At 36.8% G+C, this 12573-nt stretch overlaps 1 protein-coding gene and 2 pseudogenes across 4 annotated transcripts in view; 2 read left to right on the forward strand and 1 right to left on the reverse strand.

The window, feature by feature from the left end:
- Window positions 1–12573, forward strand: part of SCAF8 (SR-related CTD associated factor 8) — a 141036-nt gene that overhangs the window by 22987 nt on the left and 105476 nt on the right. For all 4 annotated transcript variants that reach the window (XM_074333733.1, XM_019749249.2, XM_019749246.2 and 1 more), the window contains one exon: window positions 9684–9767. In XM_074333733.1, the coding sequence (XP_074189834.1) occupies window positions 9684–9767 (84 nt within the window). The remainder of the gene's footprint in view (window positions 1–9683; window positions 9768–12573) is intronic.
- LOC141571918 (protein POLR1D-like) lies at window positions 1165–2355 on the forward strand (annotated as a pseudogene).
- LOC109456796 (transcription initiation factor TFIID subunit 9) lies at window positions 5268–6381 on the reverse strand (annotated as a pseudogene).

Raw genomic sequence — 12573 nt, forward strand, 5'->3', positions numbered from 1 at the left:
ATCTTTATGAATAAGTGTTTTTTATATTGTTCGGGTAAATACAATATGCTTTTTAAAATGACTTATGAAATGAGTTGGATTTCTTTTTTTCCTATATGCAGAATACTAAATTTTTATTTTTACTTTTAAAGTTATTTATGAAAAACCAGAGAAATGTTTCATTTTTAAATTTTAATTTCTAGTTTGAATAATAAAAATTTTCATGAAAATATTTATTAAAAATCTGTATAGTCAAATCAGAAAATGAAGAAAAAACATTCACAGCTTTGCTCTACTTTATTAGTTTTCTGTTGCTGTGTACTACGTTGCCACAAACTTAGCTTGTGGCTTAAAGCACCATATATTCCTTTCACAGCTTTCCTGGGTTAGGATCCAGGCACTGGTTGGCCCAGTCCTCTGCTGATGGTCTCACCGGCAGGACTCTCATTTGAGACATGGTTCCTCTTCCAAACTCATTGAGTTTGTTGGCTGGAAACAGTTCCTTAGTGTGGTAGCACTGAGGTCTCTGTTTAGTTTGTTGGCTGTGGGCTGGGGGCTGCTCTCAGTTCCTAGCAGCCATGTGGCCCTCTCACGTGTGTCCTCACGTGGTAGTGAGGGAAAGCTAGTTTTCTGATGTCTCTTCTTATAAGGACATTAATCCTATGGGATCAGGTCTCCCACTTCTTATGACCCATTTAACCTCCATACAGGCCCTATTTCCAAAGACAGTCACCTTAGCGGTTGGGACTTTCAACTTATGCATTTTGTGGGGGAGAGGTGTACTGCGGAGGGCCAGTGTTGGCAAGTGCAGTTAGAACAAGATTGTATTACGGTGTGATTATTGTATCTTTCAAAGTAACGTATACAGATACATTTTTAAAAGTACAATAGACATTTTATTGGAAGCTTTTCTTTCTCACCCTATGCTGGATCCCCGAAGAGAACAGTGTTTTAGTTCTTAACACGTTAGTTCTTTTGATTATCTTCATATCACTAAGTGATATTTTTATACCACTGCTTCTTGACTGGTCAATTTTAAACACTATTTATTGACGTTTTGCAAGAAGAGGTGAAGCATTATTAGTTCATTTGTGCTGCTCTGTAACACCTTGATTTTGAGTGGTGGGCCTGTGGACTTCTACAGGACAAATTATTCTCCTTTTTGGCTCTGTCTTCTTCTGTGTGTACTGTGGTTTGAGTATTCCTCTTTGTTTTCATCAGTTACCAATCTTTACCACATTTCCATTTTCTGGAAATTTGTCACATCTTCTCTGCTGATTGTACTCCTCTCCCTATTCTGCTTTTCACTGTCAATAATTTATACCTTTTAAAATTATTTATTTAGTCATTTAGTTATTTATGTATGTATTTGTGTATTGTTTTTCACAATAGGAGCAATAAAAAACAAATGTTTCTAGTAAACATGCTATTTTGAATTGAAAGTATCAAGATTGTGTTGGTTCCAGAAACTTTTGGGATATCTGATTTTCTGACTTCTTCAGAGATAGGTGGGATCCTAATCTAGTACCCTCAAGACCTAAAGGACCATTGTTGGGAAAAATGGATTGGCTTGATGACTGTTTTCACTGTTTTAGGTTCATACTTCAGGTTAATTCCATTGGCCATAGGACCAACAACTTTGAAGGCATAAGATTAATCTGTAAATGAGCAAAATTTTACCCAAATTTGATGGTTCTCTGGGGGATGTCTGATAATAAGTTCTTTGTTGGCCTCTTCCAAGGTCACAGTAGAGATTATTTAGTACTGCTCAAATTGGGAGAGGCGGGTAGTCCCTTCCTTCCTGCTTCACTCGCACGTTTCGCGGTATGGGGCAGAGCCTCTCGTCTGCCAGCACCCCCTGAGGATCTCGGAAGCTGCCCCAGCGATGGAGAGGACCAGGAACTGGAGAGGAAAGCAATAGATGAGCTACTTAAAGAGGCAAAACGTGGGAAAATGAGAGCAGAAACAGTGGGAGCTATGGGTTGGATGAAGTGTCCTCTTGCTGACACAAATAAAAGATTTGTAATTAACACAATTAAGAATACACTGCCCTCCCATAAAGAGCAAGACCTTGAACAAAAACAGGGCAATAAGGAACCTGAGGAAAGCCAGAACGAGAAAGAAGAAAACCGGAAGAAACACAGAGCCCACCCTTACAAGCATGGCTTCCGAGCCTGAGGCACAGCCCGTCATTCTCCACCGAGGGAGCGGAGCAGCCAGGACAAGTACGAAAAGCGGTCAAACAAGCGATGAGTTAGGACGGAGAGTGAGCACGACTCCCCAGCCACGAGTGCTGTTATTTCTGGGACTGGGGCTGTGCAGAGAGGGTTATCAGGGACAGGCCTTGAGTTGGCAGAGCAAACATCTAAGAGTGATTTTTTTATAGTAGTTTCTTTGTTGTGAAACGCAGAAAATGACCTAGAAACTCTCCAGGGAAATTGGTATAAAGAGACTTGCTCTGAAGATGTGTTGGCAGGTTTAAGCTGCTTCAGCAGTGGTTTACATATGTATTGTTTCTATTCTGTCTTGTTTAGAAGTTGGTTTCAAAATGCATCTAGAATGTAAAGGTGTTCAGAGATTGTAAAAACTAGTTGCAGTTTTTTTGATGTGCTGCACATGTGGTCATTTCTCAAAATTTCTCCAAAAATGAAATACTTATAAATCCTGTACTTTACCTTTTTGGGTGACAAACTTAAAATTTAGAAATCGCCTGGCCAGTAATCATATTTCAGAAGTTGTAGCCTTCCAAGGGCTAGAAATCTACTAAGGAACTCTTTCATAACTCTGCCTTTGTTTTCCTTTCAGTGAACAATATGGGAAATTCCCAAATATCTTGGAATTTAGTGCTCTGTGTCAATGCGCAGAGGTTGAAAATGATTCTTTTGTTTCTTGTGCAATCTCAGACTTATTCCTCAGTTAGAACAATTTTTCTATACTTAAATTTTTTGACTTTGTAAGTTTTAAGTGGTGCTTTTAAAAGAACCCCCCAAAATTAAAATGAATATAATTATTTTAATGCTATGTCTTATTTAGCTGAAGACCTATAATACCACTCTTTGTATAATTGTTTCAGAAATCTTAATTTTAAATAAAAATGTGTTTACAAGGCAAAAAAAAAATTGGAAGAGGCACTGATTTTTGAACTGAAGAGTTTGCTTGAAATAACAAGCATGCAGTACAACATTTTGTTAAGTTTTGGGAAATGAGCCTCACCCAGTGGTAGATGAGGGAGGCATGGATGTGCTTTCCAGGGATATGAGATTGCACATTTGTAGGGTTGAGAAATCATGTCCACATTCAGTGGTTGGCCTGCTTTTGTGTAGAAGTTTTGTTGGGACACACTACCTGTTTATATATGAGTGTCAGTGGCTGCTTTCTTTTACAGGGTAGTGTGCTTAGAGACTGTGTCGCCTCCAGAGCCCAAAATACTTACTGTGCTGACCCCTGGCTTGGTCAGTAACCAACAATTTAAAAATCTTTTGTAGAAATGAAAGTGTTTTGGTGGAGTAGCCAGCAGCAGCTGAGATAGTTTAGGTAAAAGATTCCTCCAACGTTGATGAAAGTCATTGGAAACTGATTTGATTTGAAGAAGTTGGTTTCAGATCTAAAAACGTGCATTTGACCTGGTGCCTATAAGTGATAGCACAGAAACGTAAGGTGTTACTAGCTCATAGAGCACTTCTCAGTGCACCTGAGGGGAGCTGAGCCATAAGAATGAATGCATGAGACTGAGGGCGCAGGCTGGTGTCCTCCTTTGGATCCGTTTGTGTAACCAGAGGCAGGGGTAGGTGAGGGCAGGAGCTTCGTCTCAGTCACTGGGGTCAGATGGATCGAGTTCGTCTAAGTGAAGAGTTCACAGTGTTAGACAACGTTAGTACATAGCATCTGAGGGAAAAAAGCTTGGATTTGGGACGCGGAGGTTAGCAGGCATCGGTAGCCCGAGAAAAGTACAATAGTCTTACCTGAAGGAATAATTTGCTGGAACAAACTTAACAGGATCAGCAGCCACGTTAGACTGTGGAAAACATGGTAGCAGGGAGCTGGATCCCGAGAAACAGATGGTGAGTTTAAAACCTACATGTGAGAAAACTGGGTGTCTGGAGAGCCCAGTGCTGGGCATCCCGCAGCTGGTCTTCTGACTCAGGCGCAGATGGGAATCTTCAGGCAACGGAAAAGAAAGGTCCCAGAATCAACTTGCGTTCTTCTCCAGCACTTTCCCGTGTAAAACCATGATGTGTTTTCTGTCCTCGATCAACTTTTGAGAATACAGAGAGAATTACATTCCCAATTCTTGGTGGTAAGTTGATATATCTGATTAGAGTGAGGGTTGGAATAAAGCTTGGTACTCCCTCCTGGCGGTCTTACTGCGGTATTAATAAGTTAGTTGGAAATAAAGGTTTATTATTGAACGCTGGCTGTGTATCAGGCATTGTCAATTCCTATAGGTCTAAAGATTAAATATAGTGTCTTCATATACATTGAATTATTTATAGAAGTTTAAAAAAAGCTTTGAATGGGCTAGCAGCATATTTTGTCACTATTTTTCTAAAATACTGAATGTGACAATAAAATTATCAACAAGTAGTCTTTGGTGGAGGTCCTAGATAATGGAGTTTGATGCTGAGGATTGAGCAAGGGTGGAATATATACTTATATTTGGAGATAGAAATAAAATAGAAGGAAATGGAATGGAATAGAAGGAAAACTGGATGATGACAAGCTGCCTTTGAAGTAATGTGCAGGGTTCACACTAGGTCATGAAGTGTATAAATTTATACTCCACCGACTTCAAAAAGAACTTTGAAGCATCTTACTTAGCAAAGTTAATCACAGCTGAAAATAGATCTTATTTTTGTGTACAAAACGAGTTAAATACAGCAGAGAAGCAGATGTTAATAGACATGTATGTTCAGACTAGTGAACATCATCAGCAAGATCCTTAGAAGCCAAGGAACAAGAAGGGGGAGACCTGTTAAATCACCCTTTTTGATACAAAGTAAGCACCTGGGAACTAGCTGAGTCATTCTCCGTTTCTGAATTCAAGGAAAGTATATTTTGTGAATTCTTGTATAGGGTAGAGATAATTATTTCTTTAATGGATTGTTAAAAGACAGTGTCCTAGGGGAAATTTTATTTTTTTGTATGGTAACTATATTTACTTATTAAATACTATTTAAGTTTTCTAAAATACAACTTGGAAATATCCAGCATGCATGTTTAATCTCAGTAGGGTGAATTCAAGACCAAGTATACCTGTTACACGCATCAAGGCCAGATGACAAATTACCCTAGTCGTCGTCATCATCGTCTTCACGTTTTCTTTTCAATGCATTTGATGATTCATTGGCAGTATTTTGTGATGACACCTTGTTAGTGGTTATAAGACTGTTTTGGGGCCCAATTAGCAATGGATTAATCAGAACATTCTGAACTGATGTTGCAGGAATTGATGCTTTTACCCGTGGGGACTGAAAGTGGGCATCTGGACTGTGAGGGGCATCGGAACCACTACTTTAGTTGAAACACACGTGGTTTGTGGGGTTGGTGTGCCAAGTGTGGGAGTACTTGGTCTGCTGGTAACTGAACCAACACTTAGTCACGGATCTGTTATTCCTCCACAGAAATAGATCCCCCTTTTTGTACCTTGTTTCCCTGAAAATAAGACTTAGCCGGACAGTCAGCTCTAATGTGTCTTTTGGAGCAAAAATTAATATAAGACCTGATCTTATTTTACTATAATACCAGGTATAATATAATATATAATATAATACTAGGTCTTATATAATATAAGACTGTAAGACCGGGTCTTATATTAATTTTTGCTCCAAAAGATGCATTAAAGCTGGTTGTCCGGCTAGGTCTTATTTTTGGGGAAACAGGGTAGAGACTTAAGTCTGTAATTTGGAGCAGTCAAGTGGTATCTACCAGGTGGCAATCTAGGCTAGAATATGGTTTGATCAGTAGAAAGGAGTTTGAGTTCTTTGCCTTGCAATATCTAATAAAAAATCTCTTGGGTGGTTGCTTAGCTCAGTTGGCTAGAACGTGGTGCTGATGACACCAAGGTTGCCAGTTCGATCCCTGCATGGGCCTCTGTGAGCTGCACCTTCCTTAAAAAATAAGTTAAAAAGGAAAAAATCTCTTGGCAGAGGAGAGGTAAAAGATTGGTCAGCACAACACTGGATTGCCAATTGCACACCATCTGTATCAATGGTGGCTTTTTTAGCGTGACCTGAGTAAATTTTTGCATCATCTAGAATTGTGGTCACATATCAGAAGGCAAACTCCAACATCTGATTTGTAAGTCTTGGCCCATGTTCCGTAATCCCCGTATCTTTCAGGATTTGTACATTTTCTGTGCATCTTTGGCATGCTCTTGGGAGAAGCCATCTTGCCAGATTCCATGATATCTGGTGATCAGACTTCTCGAGCTAAATCACCCACATTAATGTGCTTCAGTCCTGACCTTGGTGCAAGTTCTTTGCCTAGTGTGGTTTTTCCAACCCCTGGTGCACAGGACGTTCAGAAGCAACATCTCTAGGAGAAATTTTTTTAACCAATCTTTATAAGTTAAGGACTTAATATTAAATTCTAATACAGGCATTCAGTGAGGAATTAGATGAAACCATCTGTGCCTGGTTTCTGATGATCAGATTTAAGAAAGAAATGAAATTTTAGAGAACCTAGAGAAATAGTTGAAACTATATGTATTAAGTGATCTTGTGAAAATTATAACAGCAACGTACCTCAGTATTTCTTTGAGTAGTACCTTAACTTTATGCAGTAGATGCATTTTTGAAAGGGGTTCTCAGATGAGAGCTGACTTCAGACTGTTGAAAGTATTTTACAAGTTTACAAGTCTAAATAATATTTCTACTACCTTGTCCCCCGCCCTCCCGAAGAACAAGAAAGTAAAGCTTTCGTGTGTTAGAATATGGACTAATACTTGATTGAAATGACAGGGCTTTACCACACAGAATGAAAGAAGCAATGTATTGTCAACCATAGGAAGGACCTAACATGTCGTCATTGCCCTAGTAATATAAATTACTATGCAAAGGACCTTCATGTAACTAAGCGAATAAATGTTTGAGGGATCCTTTAATGGAGAATAACTAACAAAGAGAAGGATTTTAATTTTAATAATGGCTAACCCTACTGAGCTACGTTAGTGTGTTCTAAAAGCTTTATATGCGATGTTTCTGTTAAATGAGTATTGTTTCTATTTTGTAAATGAGAAAACTAAGCTTCACAGGTTTAGCAATTTGTAGTAAGATGACATAGTTGGAATTCAAATTCAGGTTTTCTGTGTAAAGCTTGTGCACTGCTGTGTCTTGTATGTATTTTTTCAGTTTATTCTTAACATCTGTTCCCTAGTGGACACAGGATACAGTTTGGAGCAAAGGAAAAAATCTAAACAGAGTTAGGGTTTTGTCCTTACAGCTTAGTACTCTCTAGTAGAAGAGGGCAGGCGTGGCTCTCAGATGGGAAGCAGCCTGGGCCTGCTGAGAAATTCTTTCCTTCACACGGCTTGCTCTGAACACTATAGAATGTGTTGACGTTAATTTGCATCTGGTAAGTAGACTGGCAGGCTACAGATACATTAAAATTCTCTGAGTTTTGTCAGAGGTGGCTTCCTAAACAACCTGATGAGATCCCGACCCTGGTTGAGCAGTATCATCAACAGGTAGACACCTCTGGCAACTTAAAGGGGAGGATGTTTGGACAGCCCCCGGGATTGATTTCAGCTTGGACAGCTCTTGGTGTCCAGTTAACCTCTGGTAAACTGCATTAAGGAACTTACATCCTTTGTCTTTGATTAATACTCAAGTATTTAATAATCATACAAATAGTTATCATTACTACAAATGCTTCAAAGGTGAATGACAGTACAATGAGCGCATAAAAGAAGGTTTTGATCTGGTAGGGGAGGTGGGAAAGGCTTCTCCTGAGGTGATTCTTTTAACTAAGAAGGGTGAGTTCAATTAACTAGTAGGGAAGCCCTGGTGGAGAGTATTGGCAAATAGAGAGAACAAGCGCATTCTAACGGCTGTGTGTTAGGGAACCGAAAAAGATCATTGTTCCTGGAGCAGAGCTGGGGAGGGAATATGGAGTGAGATGAAACTGGAAAGTAGACAGGAGTTAGAGCAGACAGGCCTTGTATATATAGATTTTTGTGTTTATCTAAAGAGTGGGAAATCGTTGACTTTTTTTTAAGGGGTAAGTATTAATCACGTGCTCAGATTAGTTTTTGAACATGCCACACCTATTTAGGTGTTCTCTATATGAGCGTGAAGGTAATTGGGACTGCAGTTATGGTTGGAGGAGGAAGAGGAGACCAATCTGGGGAAAACTGGGTAAAAATCAGTAGAATTCAGTGATGGTTATAAGGGATGCTGGAGCAAAAGCTAGAGGACTCCCTAAATTCCTACTTGATTAACCAACAAATTCACTTTAATTTGCTTTTAAAGTCTGTGTAAGTTGTTTTTGCAGTGTTGTAATGGCCAAAGCTTAGTTTCCAGACTTGTATTTAATACCTTATAGCACTATTGTTAAAGTCTTAGCATCACTGAGTACTGTGCAAGTTTTAATCAGAATTCATTTAAACTTAGTCGTTTGCTTCCTAATTCCCCACCTCCTTGTCTTTGTTTTCTCCTGGGCAGTATTATTATCCTTTGCTTATATGAGAAATGTCAAAACAAAAATTTTTTTGGCAGGGGATTATTGCTGTTCCTTGATTTCTAAAACATTTCATTGAGGTATAATTCACACACCATATATATATACATACATATATATATGTATGTATATATAACTATATAAATACATATATAACTGTGTGTGTATGTGTGCGTGTATATATATGTGTATATGTATATATATATTATATATAGTTAACCAATTTAAAGTGTATACGTAATTCAGTGGTTTTTAGAATCGTTGTCCAACCATCACAACATTCAATTTTAGAATAATTTCATTACCCCGGAAAGAAATACAGTGCTCTTTAGTAGTCACTTCTCATTTCTCCCCAACTCCCCCAGTTGTACAGTCACCAATAGATTGCTCTCTTCTGGACATTTCATATAAATGTAATCCTATGATACCTGTGTGGTTTTTTTTTTAATACGACTTTTTAAACTGAGCATAGTATAGTTAAGGTTCATCTGTTCTGTAGCATGTATCAGTACTTCTTTTTCATGGTTGTATTTCACTGAATGGTTATAATGCATTTTGCTTTTTTAATGTTTACCGGTTGATGGACGTTTGGGTGGTTTCTACTTTTTAAATGGATTTTTTATGTGAACATATACTTTCAGCTCTCTTGGGTATTTATACCTGGGAGTGGAATTGCAGGGTCATTAGTATGTATTACTATGTTTCATTTTCTGAGGAACTGCCAATCTTTTCTAAAGCCGCTGCATCATTGTACATTCCCACTAGCAATGTATAAGGGTTCCAGTATCTCCACATCCTTCTAACACTTTTTATTGTTTGTGAGTGTAAGCAAAGTGAAGTGATACCTCATTATTGTTTGGAATTGCATTTCCCTGATGACTAATAATGTTCAACTTGATTTTTAAAACAAAGGAAGCACTTTGATTTCATTGAGAATATGAAATTGGAAATGTGTGGTAATTTCATGTAATTGCTTAGAGACAATTAGTTTTGCTGAATTTAAATTTGTTCTTTTTTATTTTCATCAGTTGTATTCCCTGAATGACTACAAACCACCAATTTCTAAAGCGAAAATGACCCAAATTACTAAGGCAGCCATCAAAGCTATTAAGGTGAGTAATATTTTACTCTTGTGTTTTCAAAAGAAAATACTACACTAATATTTTGGAGGTGGCATAATTTTTACAGATTATATATTTTCTTCCTCTTTACAGAGTTAATACATGTTCATGGGGAAAAACACAAAAATGAAAATCTGTCACCTGCAAACTCTCCCACCTAGAGATAAGCACATAACATTTTGATAAATATTCTTCCATAAAGTTTGAAGCAGCCATTTTTCCTTACTTTTTTTAGGCCGGTCAAATTTGAGATACAGCCACATTGTGGAGAATGTGTTCAGCACTGTTCTTGGCACAGTGACTTTACAGAATCTTGAAATGATTTCATAAAAGTTTTCTAAATAAAAAATGACGTATTGATTTTTTTCTCATTGATTCTATTATAGATTTGGAAATGGGCCATTAATGGAAAATAATTGAGCCTCATTGTTTTTTGACATTGTGGAAAGAGGCCACAGGCACTTAGCCATTGCTCCTTTATTGACTCATAGATACTTCTGAAAATCTCAGGAAAAGTTTGAACCCTCTCTAGAGAAGTACACATATGCACAAAATTTCTTGGCTTTAGGGACCTTTTGAAACTCAGCCACAAACATTTCTCCAAGAGGTTCCTGTCCCCAAAGCTAAGACACCCTGCTTTTAGTAGGGTGTTAAAATTGGTAATGAATGAGTGCTTAATTTTAATTATTTAGGTATTAATCCATGAGTGTTTGGTGTTATGTTTCCCTGCTCTGAATAAGAACATCAGCCATAACCACTGCACCAATTATCTTAAATTGTCTTTGAACAGCAGCATTATCTATTGGAGTTAACAAATTCCTCTGTACAGAGAATTACTTCTAGCAGAAAATTCATATACTTGGATGATTTTGCAGTGTTTTAATGGCCAAGTCTTAGTTTTCAGACTTGTTAATATCTTACAGCATTACACTTAAAACCCCTGTATTTATATGCAGAATAATAAAAGTGGGGCTAAGACCGTCATGAGTAAACACATTTAAGCCAGAGAATTCTTAAAAGAAGTGATTTGTCAGAGTATCTGGTAGGTTTAGTGTAGAATGTTGTCTCTTGTTTTCTTTGTCTGTGTTATTCTACATTGTGATCTGATTTTTATTATCCTGAGAAGGTGCAAACATGTATATTGGTATCATTTTTATTCTGTAAAAATTAGTAATTGATGCATTTTTACTAACTTTTTTGTTGAGCAAAAATACTTTTTAATTAGAAGACTCCTTAAGGCATAGGTGTTAACATTATTTCCATTTTTTAGATGTTGGAAGAGAAATTAAGGAATTTGCAGTACTGAGAATAAGTAAAGCTGGATTTGCATCCAGGTTCATCTCAATCAAGAGTCTAAACGTTCTATGATATACTTTAATATTTTATCTTATTATTGCTATCTTTATTTTTATTTCGAAAAATATTCAAACAGATGTAAAATACTAACACAGTCTTTCCTTAGATTTTCCAATGGTGAACATTTTGCTACTTTAGGTTTATTTCTACACACGTGGGTGCGCACTTTTTCTGGCTGAATCATTTGAGAGTTCCATAGTCATTCATAATAGCACTTAATCTTTAAATATTTGAATTTGAATCTCCTAAGAACAAAGACATTTCCTAAGTAATCACGATACACTGATCCCATGCAAGAAATTTCACTTTGGGAGTACAGCACTAGGAATAGAGACAGTGGAAATGTAATGTCTGTATGTGATGTCAAAGGGGTAGGAGATGAGTAAGTGGGGTTATCGCTATGTGAGGGGTGTAAATGATAAATGTCTAATTATTACAGTGTTTTGTACACCAGAAACTAATAAAAAAAATAAAGGAAAAAAGAAATTTCACTTTGATCCAATACTTTTATCTAATACACAGTCCCCATTATATTTACCAGTTGTCTCAATATTGCCTTTAGTAGCTGTCTCATGCACCCCTGCTCTTTCAGGATGCCGCCAAAGTCACACATTACATTCATTTGTCTTGTCACCCAGCCTTTTTGTGGTTTTTTGTTGTTGTCATTGATGTTTTTGAAGTGTGTAGACCAATTGTTTTGCAATATTATATTATTTTAAAACTGCATTTAGTATATATATAAATTGAAGTTTGAACTGCCTTTTAAATCAGATTTAAGTATAATACTGTGTTTCACGTTGTGGTAAGTTGTTGGGTGTTTTTTTTTATCAGCATTTAGAGAATGATTATTTTCATGAGTGCTTGTTAACATTGAACACTGTCAACAAAACCTCACAGAGAACTTGTGGAAGAAGAACTATGTTAATTAATAAACTTTGAGTTAAAGTTTAGTAAGCATTTTTACTGTTACATGTTAACACATAAAATAACTACTCTGTTTCCCCAAAAATAAGACCTAGCTGGACAATTAGCTCTAATGCATCTTTTGGAGCAAAAATTAATACAAGACCCAGTATTATATTATATTATTATATTATATTATATTATACTATATTATATTATATTATACCTGGTCTAATAATAAAATAAGACCCAGTCTTATATTAATTTTTGCTCCAAAAGACATATTAGAGCTGATTGTCCGGCTAGGTCTTATTTTCGGGGAAACATGATAGGAGCAAGAAGCACTGTCAAGATGTTTTCAGAAAATTATTACTTAATAAATACCACTTACTGAGTAATTATTTAGTATTTTGTATATTGATTCTAAATGTCTATAGGCACCTACATATAAAGTGCCTAATAACTTTTAAGTAGTTGTTTTAGCTTTTTTACTTTAGTAACTTAAACCGTTGAGTAAACTTAGTTTCTAGGAAGGCAA

The sequence above is a fragment of the Rhinolophus sinicus genome, linkage group LG05 (assembly GCF_036562045.2).
Source record: "Rhinolophus sinicus isolate RSC01 linkage group LG05, ASM3656204v1, whole genome shotgun sequence".
In the NCBI taxonomy this organism is placed as follows: Eukaryota; Metazoa; Chordata; class Mammalia; order Chiroptera; family Rhinolophidae; genus Rhinolophus; species Rhinolophus sinicus.